Source organism: Camelus dromedarius, chromosome 2 (assembly GCF_036321535.1).
Source record: "Camelus dromedarius isolate mCamDro1 chromosome 2, mCamDro1.pat, whole genome shotgun sequence".
NCBI lineage: Eukaryota > Metazoa > Chordata > Mammalia > Artiodactyla > Camelidae > Camelus > Camelus dromedarius.
Genome location: NC_087437.1, coordinates 18,231,144 through 18,251,626, shown reverse-complemented (window position 1 = coordinate 18,251,626; position 20,483 = coordinate 18,231,144). Strand labels below are relative to the sequence as shown.

Here is a 20,483-nt window from a genome sequence, read left to right as displayed (position 1 = left end):
TTACAATGTTGTATCAAATTCCAGTGTAGAGCACAATTTTTCAGTTATACATGAACATACATATATTCATTGTCACTTTTTTTTTCACTGTGAGCTACCACAAGATCTTGTATATACTTCCCTGTGCTATACAGTATAATCTTGTTTATCTATTCTACATTTTAAAATCCCTTCCCACCCCCCACCCCCTTGGCAACCACAAGTTTGTATCCTATGTCTTTGAGTCTGTTTCTGTTTTGTATTTATGTTCTTTTTTTTTTTTTAGATTCCACATATGAGTGATCTCATATGGTATTTTTCTTCTCTTTCTGGCTTACTTCACTTAGAATGAGATTCTCCAGGAACATCCATGTTGCTGCAAATGGCGTTATGTTGTCGGGTTTTGTGGCTGAATAGTATTCCATTGTATAAATATACCACATCTTCTTTATCCAGTCATCTATTGATGGACATTTAGGCTGTTTCCATGTCTTGGCTATTGTAAATAGTGCTGCTATGAACATCGGGGTGCAGGTGTCATTTTGAAGTCAGGGTTTTCTCTGGATATACTGATTGGCAGATATTTTGTTCCTGGCTGCTGACCCCCGTCAATACACAGAGGGGTCCGCTCTTGGAAAGCAGCTTCCCTGGCCAGGAGCAGGGGCCTCCAGTTTTTCTCTTCTGAACCCAGCAAGGAGGGTTGTGCTGTAAAACTCAAAGAATTGCTGGTCCTTTCCTGTTTGGGCCCTCCTTTGAAATCCCACTCAGGAGAGAACCAGGTAGCTATGGACCTCAGCAATGGTTCAGCAGGAGCCCAAATAGAAAGCTTTAGACACTCAGACTACTGGACAGTCAGCAGCAGGCCTCATCGCAGAGAATACAGCTTCTATCAAGATGCCTGTGAAGAGGAAGCCAATTAACAAGGGCCCCAGGTTCTGCCTGCAGAAAGCTTGGAAGATGAAGTTGCTTAGATCAGGATGAAGTTGCTTAGATCAGAGTCTGGCACGTGATAGATGCCCCCCCAATCCAGTAATTCCTATCTGATGGATTTATCTTATTTGAAACGTTTAAAAACGAGAAATACATCCAAGTTTGTCCCAAGAGCAGAAGGACTATATTAAGGTACACAAAATATCACTTCCACCCCATCTCCATCTACCCGTGCCCTGACACCCACCCCACATGTGACCTCTTTTATTGCTTTCTTGTTTTCTTCTAGAGTTTCTTTATACAAAAACATAGTCTCATTTTCTCTCTGCTCCTATACTAGAGGTAGCATGTGACTGCATTTCCTTCACCTTTTTTCACCTAAAATCATCCATTTGATTTTTTTTTTTTAGTTTTTTTTTTTAATGGAGGTACTGGAGATCGAACCCATGACCTTGTGCATGCTAAGCACACACTCTACCACTGAGATATACCCTTCGCCCTTTTGTGATTTTTGAATGACCTCAACTTACCTGACTTCAGTGGGTGGCACACCTGACAGAGAGCCTTTTGCTGTGAACTTATGGGCCTGCATTCATTCTCACTTCTCAGGACCTGCTTGAAAATGTCTTCAAATGGAAAGAAGACACTGATGAACTTACATACAAAACAGAAACAGAGTCACAGACATAGTAGACAAACTTATGGTTACCAGGGGGAAGGCAGTGGGAAGGGATAAATTGGGAGTTTGAGATTTGCAAATATTAACTATATATAGAATAGATAAACAGTTTTCTTCTGTATAGCACAGGGAACTATATTCAATATCTTGTAGTAACCTATAATGAAAAAGAATATGAAAACAAATGTATGTTGGTATGTGTATGACTGGGACATTATGCTGTACACCAGAAATTGACACATTGTAACTGATGGTACTTCAATTGAAAAAAAAAACAATCCTCAAATGGGAGGGTAAGTCTTGTTAGAAAGCCACCTGCCCAGGTCTGGGAACCCTCCACCTCCTTCAGGTAAAACCCTGAGCGGCATTTGCCCACATGTGCCGGCCCTGCAGGCACTGGGCTCTCAGAGGTCCCTGCAGACATGTGACTGACCAGTCTTCCTGTGCCACCAGCTGAAGGAGCACTATGAGAAGCTCCTGGCCTCCCTGTCTGAGAATCAGAAGAAAGCCCAGGCTCAGCACCAGATGAGTGCCCTCCAGCCCCAGCTCCAGGAACAAGCCACGCTCATCGCCTCCCAGGAGAAGATGGTAGGTGTGGACCCTCCCCCCAGCCAGGCCCTGGAGGCCCTGGGGCTCTTCCCTGTGACCATCTCCTTAGATTCTTCTGGACCCATTGGCCCTCATCTCATTATCAGGCTCTTTGGGAAGAGACGAGAGTCCTCAGACTTGAGGGGCAGAAAGTGATGAGGATGCTGAAGACATGCTTGTTGTCCTGTGGTAGTGGGGCCGTGTTAGGAGGTTCACAGTAACACCAGAAGCAACATGAGTGCCAGTGCCGGTTGATACTTGGCTTATTACTCCATATAAGCCTCATTGCTGCCCTTCACGGTAGACATTACCTTCTCTCCATCTTCATTTGATAGATGATCAAACAGGCTGGAGCAGTTAAACACCCCACCCGAGTCCAGACTAGGCACACTATAAATGACGGGTGAGATTCAACTCTTGCTAGGCAGGTGGGATGCAAAGTGTGTGCTCCTTACATTGTGTTCTCAGACCTAATTTCTTAACTAATTCCTTTCTTCCAAATTGACAGCCTCTGATGAGATTGTCAGATAAAACTAGTGTGATAAACAGACATCACTCACTAAGTACCTGCCTCCCAGAATTAATCCTGTGACTCTTCAACTAATGCAGATCATACTCTGCCCAGCCTGGGCTCATCTCCCCTTTTCAAGCCCCAGGTCAGTGGAGAAGTGTATCTGTCCCCAGCTTGGCTCTCCTGTGGCCTCAGGTCCCTGCCATGGTTCTGCCACCACCCTCCACACAGTTTCCCTGGGCTGTGGACCCACTGTCACTCTCTAATCCACTGTTCTTGTCCCCCTTGCTGTTTGTGTCTTTCTATTCTCCCAGCTGTACTTCACCCCCTCAACATATCTAATCCACTCCCCTGCTGCTTTGCTTTTTCTTGTTTTCCCCAACACACTTAGCTCTTCACAGCTGTGGCCACTTCAGGTCCAGTCTGGTGGTTTCCTCCTTATGTTACCCAGAACTCTTGTTTGCAAATGTTTCAGTTAGGAACCCACTGGCTAAACATAACAGAATGGGTTAACAGGTTTATTTTTATTGTAACACCAAAAGAGGTGAAAATTGATGGCCTTTGTTACAGCAAAATTATGCCATTGGAAATCCAGGCTCAGTTTTTCTTTTTTACCATCTTTAGCGTGTTGACTTTTGTTCTCATGCTTGATTCTCATAATTGCAAGATGGCTGCCATAGCCCCACCCATCACAACCATATTCAATGGAAGAAGTTGATGAAAAATCTTCCCAAGACTTCTACTTCTACTTTTATTGATCAGAGTTGTGTTCCATGGGGAACAATAGTTGCAAGGAAGGTTAGAAAGGGAACAATTAGTTTTATAGTTTCTAGAATGGAGGTGAGCAAAGGAGGGATAGTTAGAAATGGACATTGGATAAGCCATTCATTAGTAGGTAATGAAAAACAACTCAAGCTTAAGCAGAAGAGGGAAATCTATCATAAGGTTAGACAGGGTATCTCACAGAGCTCAAGGCAGGGGAGCAGCTAACTCTAGGAATAAACTGGAACCAGAGACCTGAGTGTGGTCAGGAGTTCCCCTCTGTTATGTGTCTCTGTTTCTTTCTCTATATCTACTTGGATTATTTTTTTTACTCTGAACATCAGCTTCCTCTCCATGTATGTCCCACGTGGCATAAACAAACAAACCAATAAACAAAGAAAACCAAACCTCCAACCAGTTGGCTGCCAAAAGCCTTTGAGTTCACATATTATCAGTCCTGAATTCTCCGCCCAAACCTGGACAGTCAGCTCTGGCTGTGGTGTGGGGTCACGTGGCTGTCCTGTCTGCATCTGCGAGGAAGGGGGAAGAAGAGGCACTTTCTAGAAAAGGGAGGTTGGGCAGGTAGTCAATGACTGTCCACTTCATGCCTCCTTCCTCCCAGGGGGCATTCAGCTTAGATGCCCACATCGAGGGAGGGGAGCTTCCCTCGCCCTGGCTGATTTCCACCAGTTATGCCAGGAGTAAAGACTGTGTGCCTGTCCCCCTCTGCTTGCATGGGGCTCCTGCCCTTCAAACCACAGTCCCTCTCTGAAGAGGGGCATTCTGGCCTCCCCACTGTGGGAAAAAGGAGCGTGGTGCCACCCTGGTTGCTGCTGTTCAGCTATGGTGCCATTGTGGGGTCAAGGCAGAGTGCTCTTAGCTCCCTCGGGTTCCCAGTGGGTGGCGTGGAAACACTGGATGTCCCTTCTCTATGGACCAGCTGCTCACAGCAGAGATCCCTGTTTCCTGTAATCTGCTCTGTTTCCCATCTTTGCAGATCCAGACCATGTCCCTCAGGAAGGCGAAGCGTAAGTCTGTTCTGGGTGATTTGTCACAGTAATGGCTCTTGTCTTGGCTTCTGCTCTCCCTTGTCCCCCACCAGTCAATTTATAGGATGAGGAGGGTGCCAGGAGCTCATGGGACCTGTAGCATCAGGCTCTCTGGCCAGGTGAGGAAGCTTGAGAAGACGTTTGTATCTGGGACAGACAGGGCTCCAGCCCAGGTTTGTGTTGAAGGCGTTCCATGCAGCTGTCAGGGGTTCTTGCCTGGCCTGCTCTTCTCTGTAGGGTGGTGGAAACATGGGGAGTTGGGTTGGGGGATGTGGTGAGGATCTTGAGGGCAGTGAGTGATGGAGCAGGCAGGGTTCATGAACAGGCTCTTTCTAACTCACCATGCCTATGATTCAGTTCTATCCAACTTGACCTTGTCTCCAGCATGTCGCAGGTTGACCCCAAATCTGTGTGTGTCTGTGTGAATGCGGCCCGTTTGGAGCATGCTCTCTCTCTTGAGTGCTCTCAGGTGTGGTGTGTGTGTGTGCTTGTGAGTGTCTGATTAGTGCAGTTGCTGGTGTCTAAAGTGTGACCTCCAGGGGCTGCTTCTGCCTGGAGGACCTTTCTGGCCCCTTATGAAACCTGGCCTTTCCTACCTCATCCCACCTCCTCATCCTATCCCTGTAGCGGCCCACCTGCCCTTTCTTACAAACCCAGCATCTCCTCCCGTCCCCTGCTTCGAGGCTAGACAGCCAGTTCTAAGAGGTGCTGTTCCTATGGCTCTGATTTCCCCAGTGCTGGGACCGGGGCATGTGCTATTAGTAACAGCTCTGTGCTGTGCACTTCACCAAGTACTTCAGATCCGTCGTCTCATGACACCGTCCCCGTGATTTAATGTGGGGTAGTATTATTACCCTGACTTTCTTGATGAGGAGCCTGAGGCTTAGCCAGGTTCAAGGACTTAACCATGGCAGAGCTGGGATGTGGACTCTGATCTCTCTGTCTCCATCCTGCCTGTCTCTGGTAGAGAACCGATTGGAGGGCTTCCTCTTTCTGGCCAGCGCTCATGTGCTGTGCCCTGCTGTTCTCTAACTTGGGGATGGGGTCCAAGGCTCTGGAGCCACTAACTGCTTCTGCTCTCCTCAGGAATCCACATGGTCTCGAAGGCTGTGGACACAGAAGAGGACTCTTCTAAGGAAGGTGGGGCTCCATTTTCTTCCTGGGGTGCTGCCCTCTTCACTGTTTAGTTTGTCTCTCCTTAACTGCGTCTGGCTACCTGAAGATGGGGGAAGGGAATCAGGGACATGAAATAAATATTTCTTAAGCACCTTGTGCATCCATGTGCCAGACATGTTACACGCAGGGGCTAACATGCATTTACTGGTTCATTGATGGGGGAACCCAGGCTCAGAGAGGGTCAGTGACTTGCCCAGAGTCACAAAGCCAGCAGGTGGCAGAGTTGGGATTTGGCATGGCGTCTGATGCGTAGCCTGGCCCCATCGCCTCTCATCTGGCACTATCCAGAGCAGAGGATGCAGCCTCCCTATACTGGTTTCAAATCATCTTTGCTACTTTATTCTGCTAGGTGTGCTGCTGCAGACAGATTGCGCAGGGTCTAACTAATGTGCAGGAATCCGCCTGGGCGCCCTCCAAAGAGCCGTAGGTACCAGCTGCTTTGATTGACTCCATTCACTGACTGACTCCGATTTACAGAGCTCCAGGGGATGCAGAGGAGTGAAAAAAACAGACTCTCCTGGGAGAGTCTGGGAGGAGGAGCTCCCAGGAAAGATCAGAGAGCACTGCTCGCCCAGCCAGGCTGTGATGTGAGGATTCCAGAGCGACCGACAGGTACACCCAGGGAAGGGTTTTTTTATTTGTGTCACCAAAGAGTTCATCAGTGTGGTATTTTATTTTGTTTCTGATATAGTATTTTTCTTTACTTTTGAGACACTAATTTGTGCTTTTGGCAAAAAAAAAAAAAAAAAAAAAAAAAAAAAAAGAAAAGAAAAAAAAAGAAAGGATGCAAAAGGATGTAGAGTAAGAAGTAGGCCTCCCTCTGCAGGGCCATCCAATTTCTGCCCAGAGATTCCACTGCTAGTGGTTCGTCATGTCTGTCTTTCCAGAGATACTTATGCAAACACAGGCACATACAGGTATTCGTTCTTTTTCTTTTTCCCAAAAATGTGGTAGCACATCCTACAGATTGTTCCGTGGCTATTTTTTTTTTCTGTTTTTTGGGGGGAGGTGATTAGGTTTATTAATTTATTTTAATGGAGGTGCTGGGCATGGAACCCAGGACCTCATGCATGCTAGGCATGTGCTCTACCACTGAGCTATACCCTCCCCACCTCTGTGGCTATTTTCTTAACAACTTATTTGGGAAGTCATTTCCTGTCCCTTTATATAGAGCTGCTTCATTATTTTTTTCAGGGCTTCGCAGTATTCCGTTGGATGGATGAACCAAAATTTACCTAGTCATGTCTCTACCACCTCCACCCCTACCCCATGTGTTTAACCTTAGGATAGAGTAGTGAGAATAAGAGTAACATGGAGCTTTAGGGTGAGGTGGCTGTTAAGGAACACAGGGTCCACAGTAGGGATGGACCAAATCCTCCAACAGGGACACCGAGTTCCAGGAGAAGGAGGTTGAGAAGGATGAGTTAGTGAGACCCTCACCCTCGCCCCTGCCGGGCCCCATCCTGTTGCAGTAGAGGGTGGCCAGCAGGAGCAGCATCACTGGGGAACGCAAATTAGAAAAATAAATGTTCAAATTCTTACCCCAGTGCCACACAAACTGAATTAGGACTTCAGCGGCAGGGCCCAGATGTCTTTGTCTTCATCCACTCTTCAGGGCATTCTGATGCTTTCTTGTCTGCAGCAGACCCTCTATCCACCACATTTTACTGTAATTCCTTATTTTATTACCCTCTGGTTCCGTATTTCTTAAGGTGTGCTCTGTGGCTCACCTCATCAGAATCATCTGGGCAAGTTATAATGCAGATTCCAGGGCCCTCTACCAGACTTGTGGAATCAGAGTCTCTGGAGGGTGGGGCCAGGGAATGTGCCCTCTAAACCCATGCAGTTCTGATGTGTACAATTGGAGAGCGAACCCCTGATTTAGACAGTAAACTCGAGGGGAGCCGGAAGCTGTCTGTCCGCTGTGTATGTGTGTGTATATATATATATATGTCATGCGTGTAAGCTGCACAGTGCTGCATAATTAAACTTACACAGTGCTGTATGTCAGTTATATCTCAGACTGGTTCGTAGTGGGGTGGAGAATGGAACCCAGGGAGCAAACTGCTCTCAGGGTCCAAGTGTGAGTCAGAAGCCTGAAAGCTCTGAGTTAAGCTGGGACAGGACTGAGCCGGACCTTGGAGGTCCAGACCTGCAGGAAATGAGAATCCTGATGGTGGATGGAGGGTCTGCTGCAGTGGTTCCCAGGAGGAGAACGACCTGGGGATGGACATCAGGTGGGGTCTGTGGCCCTGGGTGCACAGGCTGGAGACCAGAATCCCTGGCCAAGTGAGGGCCAGCTGGGTGCAGTGGGGCTTTGGGAGTGGAGGTTTCGGGGTCCCAGGCTGACCTGGTGATTGTCTTGTGCTGCAGAGCTGAGGGACTCCTGCAGTGGACAGCAGAAGGTGCCAGCAGCCCCCAGGCAAAAGTCCATCTTGCAGAAGCAGTTAAGCCCAGTCCTGGAGGATACCCTGCAGGAGAAGCTGGAAACCATGGGGATAAAGAGAGTGAGTTCCGGGGCCGCTGTGGCAGGGCTGGTACCTACCAATCTCTTAAACCAACAAGGGGTACTTGTCCTTTACATCGTAAGCTTACTCATCTTATTTGTTCCAATTGGGACGCCTTTGGTATCTGAGAATGTCAGCCTGCCCAGCTGAGAGTGTGGTCTCTTCTGTTTCCTCTAGTGGCTTCCTGAGATGCCTGTGTCCTGACCGCTCCATGCACTCCACTCACTGGCTACGTTCTTCTGTGTCTCTCTTTTGACAGGAGGAATTTTTTTTAATCAGTGAAAAACTTAGTATTTATTGAGAACAAAATAAACAGCAAAATAAATTTTTAACTTTTTAAAAAGCAAACTGGAAGTGCCTGCAAATTCAGCAGTTTTAAGATAATTCAAAATGCAATACTAGCGTGGTTTGTATTGCTTTGAAGCCACAGCAAATCTAAAATTCATAATACAAGCTTTTTCTAAGTGTTTCAAAGGCATCAAGTGTGCAAAAAAATTTTTTTTTTAATTGAAGTGTAGTTGATTTACAATGTTGTTTTAGCTTCAGGTGTACAGCAAAGTGATACATGTATGTGTGACATAGGGAATTGAATTGGCTCAATCTGGCCTTTGCCGGGGTCCCTTGGGTGAAGTGCCCATCATTTGTGGCACACGTGGCCACGCCCACTCAGGTGGCTGTGGGTGGAGCAGACTCTGAAAGCTCTGTCTGGTACAGATTAGTATTTGAATACCTTTGTTCTCTCTTGCTTGTGTTTAATCAGAGTATGCATGTTATCATTAACGGCATTAATGAAATCAATTATTAAAAAAAAAACCTTGTTAACAAAGCAGCCGAGCAGCACATCATCAAAAATACTATGTGTATAGAGTAAGATTAGAGAAAAAAAAAAAGACACCTAGGTTTAATTTAGCAAGGATGCTCACTCATCATTGACTGTTCTTAACTGCTGTTCAGTCTAACTTTGGCCCCATGTCCAGACTTGATTAGAACATTCTTTCGAACCTTGAATGATTCCTCATGGACTCTGAGTGGGTGTCAAAAGCCCAAGCAACTTATAATAGCTCCTGGAAGGGTGCCTGGCTTTGGTTTTTTGCAGTCGATGTTTTCAAACATTGTTAGCTACAGCGGACAACGTGTCTGGCATAATGATAGTGCCTGGGGTGCCAGAAAGAGCAAGCTGTGGTCTCCCACCATAGGATTCAGTCCAGTGGTCAAAGGCATGGCCTGTCAAGCCTGTTTGCTTGCTGTTGATGGAACTGTGCTCAACCCCTCTGCATTGTCCTGCTGTGTGCGCTTTGTTGGGGGCTCCCAAGCCTTTGCCCACCATGCCTTCAGCAGCCTGCTTGCCTGTCTTTGATGCTCAGTTCATCCTCTCCCAGAAGCACCGGCACTGATCATGGTGACTTCCAGGCCAGCAGCAAGTTTGAGAGGCTTAGGAAAGGACAAGGATGGGACAAGAGGTTTCCGTCTCCAAAGGGAACCTCTCTGTCTTCCAGGATGCAAAGGGAATCCCTGCTCAGACCTTCAGACACGTGGATTCCCTCCTGCAAACCCAGCGGAAGCAGAAGGTGGGGAAGTTTTCAGAATTTCTGAATCTGAGGAAGAAGCTCATCCAAAAAGCCACCAGCAGACTGAAGGAGAGACAAAGGAATGAGGCCCCAGTGTCCCAGCCAGACAGCGAGGCTCCAGGTGAGCTGGCAAGAAGGCTTCTCTGGGCTGTGACCCAGGAGGGTATGGGCTTGTTTGCACACAGGTGGGGCATAATCCCTGTCCCCATCGGGGTGGTGCTCTGAAGGGCCAGATGATAGGGTCCTCACAGGTGGCTGAGTCCAAAAGTCCTCTGTTGACGAAGCAGAGTCTGGGGGTGCGGTGGGTACCTGGGTTCCTCAGGGAAGAGGAGGAGAGCCAGGGTCAGAGCTGTGGTCAGCCTCAAACTGTCCCTGTGCAGGCGCACCGCCTCACTTAGCTCGGCACTGCTTTACTGGCATGGACCACAAGTTGAACTTTGCTTCAACAGAGAGCAGCCCATACCGTTTCTGAGTGTATATACGGGCTGTCAGGGCAGGGGCTGCAGGTGGAGGCTCGGCTCGGTCAGATGAATTCTCTGCTTGGTGCAGTGGGCGGATGTGGGAGGCTGGGCCAACTCTGTAGGCGGACAAATCCTCAGGGCTCAGACTTGTTCCCTGGGCTGGGTTCAGCCGCTGCTTTGTCCCTGGGGGTTGTGACAAGGAAAGGCCCTGTGGTTCTCATAGAAGATTAAAGTGTGTGGGCGAGGACCCTCCAGTCTCTGTCCTCAAGGAACATAGGGAGCCAGGGAATTGTACTCTTTTGTTCTGGAGCCCCCTGTCTCTAGCAGGTTCCCAGATCCTCATGCAGGGTGTTGTCCTAGCTCCTCTCACTTCATCTCCTCCTCCGTCACTGACACAGGCAGCCAGAGGGAGGCCACTTCTGTTATGCCCTCGAGTCCAGGCAGATCCAACCTGAGCTCTGGACACAAAGAAATATTTCCAGGGTGTGGGCCACACGTCTCTGGAGATACGAGAGATGATTTGAGTTGGTACATGAAATAATAATTTTAAGATTTAATCTTTTTTTCATGTGCATTGGAGAAATATTACTAACTCATGGAAATGATTACTTGGATAAGTATAAAATGAGTTTCATGTTTCAGAGTGGTGTCATTTTATGTAAAATTGTTAAATGGAGAACAGGACAGTTGGTATGAGAATGTGGCAAAAATTGTGTCAGTGATCTGGAAAACTCTGTCCTATTTAGTTTAAACATCTGGTCTTAAAAATTGCTAAGGAAAGGACAGTTTTTAGTCTTGCACAGAATTCGCAGACAGAAGGGTGTTGTCTTGGTTGCTAACCTGCCTTTCACAGAGCCCTCTACCTTGATGGTCATCCATCCTACATTCGGTTAATTTGGTGTAGTGCTTCCTGAGGTTGATCTGTGCCGGAGCCCCACCTCAGCTGGAAACCAGCCAGGACTAGGTGATGCAATGGGGCCCAGCACAGGGTGGTGGGAGCTCAGAGGACAGGGATGGGCACCCAGGGAAGATGAATGGAAACCCCCTCTGAGCCCTGGTTTCAAGGAGAAGAGAAAGGTTTCCTGTTCTTGCAGGTGCCACCCTCCCCTCCAGCCCTGCTTCTGTGGACCCAAAGCCTGGAGTGGGAGCCGCCCCCCTTGTCTGTCTCCCCTTCCCTGGCCTTGGGTCCTGCTGTCTCTGGGGCCCATCACGTGAGCCAGCACTGTGTTCCCTCAGCATCTCGTAGGCCTCTTTCCAGCTCTGCGCCCCCATGCTCTCTTTCTAGGCCCCACGAGTGCTGTGCGAATGCTCACCTCCCGTCTCCACTCAGACTATGCCTCTTTTGTTTGGGGCAAAGCTGTGGGATGTAGTGAAGTCAAGAGTCTTAGATTTGGGTGGTGGAAAACCTGGGTTTGCATCTACCACTTACTTCCATGGAATCGTGGGTCTTGAGCAAGTTCCCGAATCTCTGGAAGCCTGTCTGGGGCTCAGTGGATATTGTGTGCAAGGTACTTAGCTTGGTCTGTGCACAGTGATTGTAGCTACTATTGTTATTGTCCCTCAGCAAGCTCACCCGCCCTTCCCTGGAAGGCCCACTTCTGTGTCTGTGCATTCTCTGAAAGCCATGCATTTCAAATGTTTTTGATTTTGAGCTACAGTAAGAAGTGCATTTTACACAGTCCACAGGTGTAAGAGTTTCGTGAGACAGTACTTACCTGGACTCCCTGTGATGCACTTTCTCTCCTCTTCTGTCTCCTCTTTCCGTAAAAAATTGCTGATCCTGGATTCCTCTCCCCCCGCCGGGTCTTCTTGTGATTTGGAATGAAGTGGCAGTGTCTAATTGTCTGCCTTAAACGCTTCTGCGACACGTGGAGGTCAGGGAGGATGGTGTGTGGGGATCTTGATGGTCCAGGTGGTCCTGCGACGACCTCTGGTGGCAGCCAGGCCTTCCTGCAAGGCTGCCTGCACTCCAGCCGCTGCAGGTGGGGTGAGAAGAGAGGGTGGGTGGCCTCTGCCAGGTCCGCTTCTAGGACAGTGTCGGGGTGAGCTGCAGACAGGCCGGGCCCTTCCTCAGACCTGCTGCATCCTGGACGTGACCGCGGGACACCAGCTGTTCTCCTGGTCTCTGGTGAAACCTCAAGTGCCAGCCGTAGGTCTGTGCAGCAGTGGGACGCCCGAGGTGGGGGAGACGATTCAGTCTGCTGTGGTGATGACAGTAGCCCTGCAACAGAGTGAAGGGTCCATCTCCGGCATCTCGGAGCCTCCTTCTGCATCCTCTCAGGCATGATGGCCCATAAGGGTATGCCCTGAATCTCGTTCTTATCTGTGTTTCTAGTCAAAAGCCAGGAGAGCCCACTGGTCACCAAAAAGGCCCAGCCAGAGTTCAGCACCCTGCGTGTGGCATCCAAGCTGGCAGAGCCACCTGTGACACCCCCTGGGAGGCCCACCCCTGCTCCACGCTCCAGACCCTCAGGCACCCTGGCTGCCCCCGGGTCCAGGCTGAGGTGAGTCCTGGGCTCTGCATTCTCTCACCGGACCTATGGCGTGGCTCCCGCCTCAGGCAGCCCTGTCCTAGGCCCGCAGGCTTCTATGGACAGGTGAGGGGCAGACAGAAGTGAAAGGGGAGCTCAGGCGGGCCCAGCCCAAACTCCCAAGAAGAGCCCAAGGTCCTCCGCTCCCAGCCAGGACACATCTACCCTCCCCTTGCGCACTTGTCCCCAAGCCCCAGTAGCCACCCTGGAAGGAGCTGGAGGGGCGGCTGCTCTCCAGGTGACTCCTGACTGGCATCTGGACCCCAGGGAGGGAGCAAGGCTGGCTCTGGGCGAAGCAGGCAAGCTTGCCAGTGGGCAGGTATGGCTTTTAACATTTTCCTTCCGACCCACGCATTCTGCATGTCTTCTCCTCCCCAGCAGCACGCCCCCTTTCAGTTCTGAAGAGGACTCAGAGGGAGATTCCAGGCCGCGTGGGTCTCTCCCGCCTCCGAGACATCCTTCGAGGATGAGGCCCTGGCCCCAGGATGACTGGGACTGGTCTGACACTGAGACCTCGAAGGGGAACACCCACTCCTCTGGTAAGGGCTCAGGTGGGCTGGCTTCCTCAGGTGAGGAAGGTTTTCTTATAAAATTATTAACGAGGCCTGCAAGATCCTGGTTTCAGTTGCATTTTCGAGTTAAGACTTAAAGAATGTGGAACTTGAGAGTGATATCTTTCCAAAATGAGGAGGCGTGAGCACTGAGTAGCCCAGGCTCGTGCAGCCCGCCAAGTCCACGGTCCGCGTGGATCCTGCAGCACTGTGTCCCGGTACAGTGCGCTCTGGGCCGCCAGTCCATCAGAAACCCCCAGAAGCAGATCTCTGGAGAAGGAGTGACCACCTGGCAGGCGGGGTGATAGGGTGGAAACGTCTAGGAGCCAGGAGGCAGGAGTCCTTGGACACAGCCCGGGCTCTGTGGCTGGCGACGTGCATGTGCTTGTGTGAGGGGTTTCGGTTCCTCTGTTGTAAAATGAGGCATCTGGCCTGATGAGTCATGAGGGGTGAGGAGTGAAGTGCCTGAATAGAGCAGGCCCTTAACCAACAGTTTTTGGTCGGCCCGCCGAGGGCTGTTGTTGCTCCAGGCGTCTGCTCCCGCCTCAGGCGTTTGAATCCTGGAAGGCCTCGGCTAGCTTCCCACTTCTTTTTTTTTTAAAAAACAACTTTATTGTGGTATAATTTCTGTAAACTACACATATTTCAGATGTACAATTTGATGAATTTTGATAGATGCATACACCTCTGAAACCACTGCCACAATCAAGAATGCTAGCATTTCCATCACTCCCCAAGAGGTGCAAATTTCAAACTCCCGATTTATCCCTTCCCTCCCCCTTTACTCCACTGGTAACCATGAGTCTGTTCTCTATGTCTGTGAGTCTGTTTCTGTTCTGTAAGTAAGTTCATTTGTGTCTTTTTATTTTATTTTTTTTAAGATTCCACATAGGAGTGGTATCATATGGTATTTTTCTTTCTCTTTCTGGCTTACTTCACTTAGAATGATGATCTCCAGGTCCATCCATGTTGCTGCAAATGGCGTTAATTTATTCTTTTTTATGGCTGAGAAGTATTTCATTGTATAAATATACCACAACTTCTTCATCCAGTCATCTGTCGATGGACATTTAGGTTGTTTCCATGTCGTGGCTATTATAAATAGTGCCAGCTCCCTATCCTTGGCCAGTCCCGTGGTCTGGACATCCACCTTGCTTTACCGTGTCACCAGGAGCCCATTGATAAAGTAGTTCACTGTCCAGCCCCATTCCTGCACAGAGTTCACGCAAAGCGTGTCCAGCCCTCAGACCTTCTGTGCTAATTTATATTTATGATCTTTGTTTCTCCGTGAAGACGTTGAAGGAGGAACTGCACATTAGTCTTGTAGTTCATTTACCAACTGAGCAGGGGTTCCTGCCCAGCCTCTGGTTGAGAGGGAAGGGCCCCTTCCTAAGCCTCCGTCCCCAGCCGTGTCTTTAAGTGCATAGGACACTTTCAGGACATTCAAACCCTCTTGTCCCAGCACACATTGGCCTGGGCCCTCTCTCTTTTTTGCCCCTCTTTTTTGCAGTGCTCTTCTCACTTCCTTCTGACCCCTCTCCGCTCTCCCCTCCTGCACACCAGAGCCTGGACATGACCCATAAGGATGACGCATTCGTATTCCGTGCTTTTCCCTCTGCTCGCCTTCCAGGAACACTGGTGCAGTCACTGGTCAAAAACCTCGAGAAGCAGCTGGAGGCACCCGCCAAGAAGCCTGCTGGAGGGGTCAGTCTGTTCTTAATGCCCGGCGCTGGGCCACAGAGGGATGCCGCACCAGGAGGGAAGCCTCAGGTAGGATGGGGGACCTTGGAGGCTGCCCTGCAGTTTCCTCCAGAGCCAGCTCTGAGTTCGAGGGCCCAGGGGTGGGGGCTGGGGAAGGGTCCAGCAAGTGTCCGCCTTGGCCCTAGAGTGACATTTGCAGGTGACCTCGCTGCCTCCTCTGCCTCTGTCCTGGTGGAGGAGGGCCACTTTCCAATGCTGCTTGTTTGTGTCCTTGTTAACATTAAAAAGCCTTGTGATTCATTATACAAACAACTGCTCAGTGGGCTGTTTTTTTTGGCCATTTGAGCTCCCACTTCTGCCTCTGATGGAGCCCAGGACCCCAGCGCCAAGCTGCAGGCGAGCAGAGTTCTCCACAAGGGCGGGGTGCTGGAGTGGCATCACACAGCACGTCAGAGTAGGACACAGCGCACGGTGGGGATATCCAGACCCCTTTGTTCTACGTATTCAAGGCCACTCCTCATCACTAAAAATGTCTCGATGGCCTTGCCTTTCTCAGTCTCTAACCACCGTCAGATTTAGGGCCCAGATGCTCAGCCTCCCAGGCCATGACGGTTAGGATATCCTCCTCACTGCCCCGACCCCCATCGGGGTAACTTCCATATTCCTGTTACTTTCTTAGGCAGAAACATTTAGAGCTCTTGCTACTTTCCAGTCCTTTCTCAATCAAAAAGGCACCTCCTGGGATGACCTATGCTATGGCCCTAAAATTCAGAAATAGTGGACAGTCTCTCCTCCAACACCTTTTACTCCATGATGTGTTTGGTTTGTTATGCAGCTCATGTGTACTTGTGAGTAATGAGCCCAAATACTCTTTTTAAAAATTATTCATCCCTTTTCCCATATGTGAAAGAGCCCCGGCAGCCCTAAGCAGGTTGAGGCCCTGCTCAGAGAGTGCTGGCCACCCCAGGCCCTGGTGGTTTCTGACTGACTGGCCTTATGTTCCAGGGGAAAACCGTAGGTTGTGTGTATGAAAGCCCAGGTGGCCTGGGCCTCTTGTGGCAGCAGGGGCACTGAGCGCTCTGGAAGGGTGCCCGTGGTTTCAGGGACAGCTTGGGTGGCTTCCCTGTTGGTGCAGCCCAGACCCTCTCCAGGCAGAAGGATTTCTGGCAATCGGCAGTTCCCCTCCTGCTTCTGTGGTCAGAGTGTTTCCCAGGCCCTGGAGAAGCAGTCTGTGGCAGGTGGGGTGGGTGCATTCAGCTCGGGAATTCGGAGAAGTGGAGGCTCTGGGCTTCCAGATCCACCAATGTAGGGAGTTAAAAAATCTGGACAAAGTTTAAGTTATAGCCAGAGCCACATGATCTGCTCTCGGCCCTCCCGAGGAGCTTGCGTTGATTTGGCCAGTGGAATGTCAGGGGTGTTTGACATCTCTCTGACCCCAGGCCTCGGAAGCAGATTCTCAAAGGGAAACGAGGGCAGGAGGAGTAGCGGCCCCCTAACTGCTTTCTTCCAAATCTGCGTTTTGTCCCCATGTCCAACCAGAGTGACCATCCTCCCTTGTCAGATGCATTTTCGTTTCCCCCTTTCCTCCCTGCAGCTTTCTGAAGATGACAGTGACTTGGAGATCTCTTCCTTGGAAGATCTCCCCCAGGACCTGAACCAGAGAGAGAAACCGAAGCCCCTGTCAAAGCTCCCAGAGGAGTTTGGTGCTAGCTCTTGGAGCCCTGGTCAACCGAGGGTCCCTGGCTGGTGACCCTGCCCGGGAGCCTGGCGGCCAGAGGACCGACCTTGTTGCCTAGCTGGGACCGGCTCAGGGCCCACCCCAACAGATGGGGCTGCTGGGCCTCTTGCCTTCGCCAGTACCCAGGAAGTCTTCTGCCTTGGAGAGAAGCAGAGCAGAAGACGGATGTGTTGTCTCCTGCCTCCTGTGAGGGGCCCTGCCTGAGCGCCACGGGTGTCTGGTGTGCACCCAGGTTCCAGGGCTGGAGAAGGAGCTGTAACAGGACCTCAGAGCAGGATCCTTCCTTCACCTCCACATTCACTCCAGGCAGAGGAGACACTTGGTCTTTACTCCGGAGCGTTTTGTAAACCTGAAGGAACATGGTGGGGATGGATCTTTTATGGGGTCCTTTTTGGAACTTATGCCTCAGTCAGTCATTCCAATCATTCAGTGACTGATCCAAAGCCATTCACTGAGGTCCTCTCACTGCCTAGTTGGGGTGCAGGCAGAGGTGGGCGGCAGAGAGGACGGGGTCGTGATCTAGTGACAGAGATTAGGATGTTACGGGGACATAGACGGAGCCTCCCAGTGCAGCGGGAGGAGACCTTGAAGAGCTCCCAGAGCTGATGTCTGGCCAGGCTTGCTCATGGTGGAGAGGGAAGGAGGCTACTTGGCTGGGGCCTCATATCCCCAAAGGACCACAAATTAAATTTTTGATATGATTTCTAAAATTAGGTTTATATGTATATAAACACTGTGTTTTTTTAAATGTAAAAAGCATTAGTTTATTATATGTGAACATTTAAATACAGCATGATGTTTATCACCCTCTGGTATTTCTTCATTGTTTGGGAGCTTCAGCAGGGTCTGGAGCCGTCTGTATCTCCACCGTGTGGGTTTAGGGCCTTTGGGATGTAGTCGCTGAGATAGAGTTAGGATGCAGGTGGTTGGTTGGGGAGTCTTGCCTGTGAAAGTTGAGGGAGGAAGCCTGATCAGCAGGGGAAGCCCTCAGGCGCAATGCAGGTCTGACCTCCGAGAAGAGAGAGAGCAGGGAGCCTGATGGGTAGGGAGAGTCCCAGGCCACCACGGTTGACATCTCTGCCAACCCAGTGGGAGCTCCAGAGATGGGCAGAAATGGCCAGGACTTCGTGCCCCTACCCTGCTTGGCCATTGGTTGGGGCAGCCCAGGAAAGTGAGGCCTAGTTGAAGTGCGATTTTTTTTTCCTTAAAGGGAGACCCAGCTGTGTGCCTCCAGGCCCCACAAATAGAGGGAATTGAGTGATGAACCCATGTCCCAACACCCAACTTCAACTGTTACCAACTCAACTCGTGGCCATTCTTGCTTCATCTATCTCTCTCCACTACCTCGGGTCTCTGCCTGTCCCCAGTCCTTCATCCAGGCTTCTTTTCCTCCCTGGGTGGTCCCGATACCTGGGCTAAGCCCTGAAGGTCTAGCAGGAGGAACCAGTGGAAGTGAGGGAGGAAAGGCAATGCAAAGGGGATCTGATAGGTGGAGGCTTGGGGATATCATGGTATCAGGTGTTTCAGTGAAGCTAGAGCACTGTCTATGAAGGGCCTTCTGTGAGAAGTAGGGCCGGCCCAGTCCTGGCTGTTCAGGGATGAATTCCCTTTGTGTATCTCATACCTTTTGAACAACCAAGTCACAACCACGGGCAGTGTGGGGAGGGAGGGGCAGTGAGTGGGGAGTGCTGCTGGGGGTTCATTCCTCTCGGGATTCTGCCAACAAAATTATGTTTTCCAAGTGACAAACTTCGGGCAAGGGAGGTTAAAAAGATGCTTGTGGGGTTTCTTGCCACATTCTGGTTTTCCACAGTTCTGAGCACACTGCTGATGCTAGCCCCCCATATCACATGTACACCCTGGAGGTTCTGCTTTTTGGCCTCAGGGTTGTCTCTGACCCTGTGGGAGGTTGCACAGGCTACTTGCAGGTACAACCTGAAAGTGCCAGAGAGCTGACCTCACCAGGGCAGCCCACACCCAAGGCGGGGTGGGAGTTGGTGAGTAATTGCCCCAGGCTCCCTGTGCTTTGGTGGGACCATTCTGAGGTTTATTCCCTAGTTTCTCAGAGAGTCCCCCGCGGGAGTGAATCCGGTTGCCTCCAGCAGTTACAATTTATTAACTCCCCCTTTAATTGGCCTTTCCCCCTCCTGTTTCATTTTTCTCACTCTTTCACTTCTGCTTCTTGGGATCACCTCTGAAACAGATTAACCTGGACCCAAGTCCTTGCCTCAGGCTCTGCTTTCAGGGGCACCCGAGTGAAATAGACATGAGTGCACATGTGTTTTGCACGAGCACAAACACGCTGGTGATACTCGTCCATGAGAATGACTGTTCCTGAATGTTCAGTATTAAGTTCTATATTTCCAGATCTGTTTTTCCATCTACTTTGGAGACTGAAGCATTAGTTTTGCATTTCTATGCTGTTTACCTCTCCCCACTTTCAAATACATTTACATTTTGGGGGGCAAGGTTTATAAGAACTTTGGAACATAGGTGTATCAGGGTTCTCCAGAGAAACAAACAATAGGACATAGATGCAGATACAGACATAAATACAGATAAGAGGAAATTTATGATAGGAATTGGCTCATGTAATTATGGGGGCCCAGAAGTCCCATGATCTGCTGTCTGCAGGCTGGAGAACTGGGAAAGCCACTGCTGTCAGTCATAGAGTCTGAAGTCCCGGGAACCAGGAGCTCCAACGTCCAAGGGCAGGAGAAGATGGATGTCTCAGCTCAGGAAGGCATAGCTATATAGTCCTTCTTCCCCCTTCTGCCTTTGTGCTCTCTTTGGGTCCTCAGTGGATTGGATGATGCCCAGCCTTGCTGACGAGGGTGGATTTTCTTCCCTCAGTCTCCTGATTCAAATGCCAGTCTCTTCCCAAAGCATCCTGAGAGACATCCAGAAATAAGGTTTTACTAGCTACCTGAGCATCACTTAGCCTAGGCAAGTTGACACATAAAATTAACCATCACAACATGTAGCATATTAAATTGTTTAAAAAGTGTCCAAGCAATGAAATTGATGTAGAAGAATTAGAAAACACAGATAATCAAAAAGAAAAATAAATTTGAATAACCCCCAAATCCAGAGTCAATTACTAGGTATACATGCACTGATTAAAAAAAATACATGTCTCCTTCCTAGGGTTCAACTATATTTATTCTTCCCTAGCTTGATTTTCCCTCTTGAAAATAATTATAAACATCCCTCCATCAGTACATTTGTTTCACACAATTGTATTTATTGGCCATATAGTATTACAAGGTAAAGATTACAAAAATTTATTTAACCAGGCATTTCCACTTTGGGTTTTTGATAAATCATGGAATGATAAATGTGTATATACATCTTTGTGCACTTGATTAAGTTTTCCTTAGTACTTAGAAGTGAGGTTGTTGGACCAACATCGTAATGAAAGCCAGCACTCTGTGCCAGGCACGGGTCCAAGTCTCTCACGGACATTCGCTGACTGAAACTCACAGCAACTCTGAAGTGGTGCTCCTAATTCAGTCATTTTAGGACTAGGAGCTGAGACAGAGCAGTTAAGAAACTTGCTTTGAGTCCTGTCTCTTATAAGTGGTACATCTGGGATCTGACCTGGCCAGCGGGACTTGGAGCCCTGGCTCCTTACTGTGTCCTTCTGGGGATTTTGGTTACATATTGCTAAACGCTCTCCAGAAAACCTGAGCCAATTGAATGTGATGTTTGAGATGCTCGCTTTCACATTCCCTTGCCACTAGGGGGTATTG

The 20,483-nt window shown here is 49.5% G+C and overlaps 1 protein-coding gene across 6 annotated transcripts in view; it reads left to right on the top strand.

The window, feature by feature from the left end:
- The window catches only part of DZIP1L (DAZ interacting zinc finger protein 1 like), a 39,031-nt gene extending 21,495 nt beyond the window's left edge, over positions 1–17,536 (top strand). For 5 of the 6 annotated variants that reach the window (XM_031441468.2, XM_031441368.2, XM_031441387.2 and 2 more), the window contains 10 exons: positions 2,042–2,176; positions 4,447–4,477; positions 5,585–5,638; positions 6,152–6,286; positions 8,048–8,181; positions 9,678–9,870; positions 12,546–12,714; positions 13,120–13,280; positions 14,923–15,062; positions 16,588–17,536. In XM_031441468.2, the coding sequence (XP_031297328.2) occupies positions 2,042–2,176; positions 4,447–4,477; positions 5,585–5,638; positions 6,152–6,286; positions 8,048–8,181; positions 9,678–9,870; positions 12,546–12,714; positions 13,120–13,280; positions 14,923–15,062; positions 16,588–16,743 (1,308 nt within the window). In that variant the 3' untranslated portion in view covers positions 16,744–17,536. The remainder of the gene's footprint in view (positions 1–2,041; positions 2,177–4,446; positions 4,478–5,584; positions 5,639–6,151; positions 6,287–8,047; positions 8,182–9,677; positions 9,871–12,545; positions 12,715–13,119; positions 13,281–14,922; positions 15,063–16,587) is intronic. The other variant, XM_031441421.2, reaches the window with a different exon arrangement.
- The last annotated feature ends 2,947 nt before the right edge of the window (positions 17,537–20,483 follow it).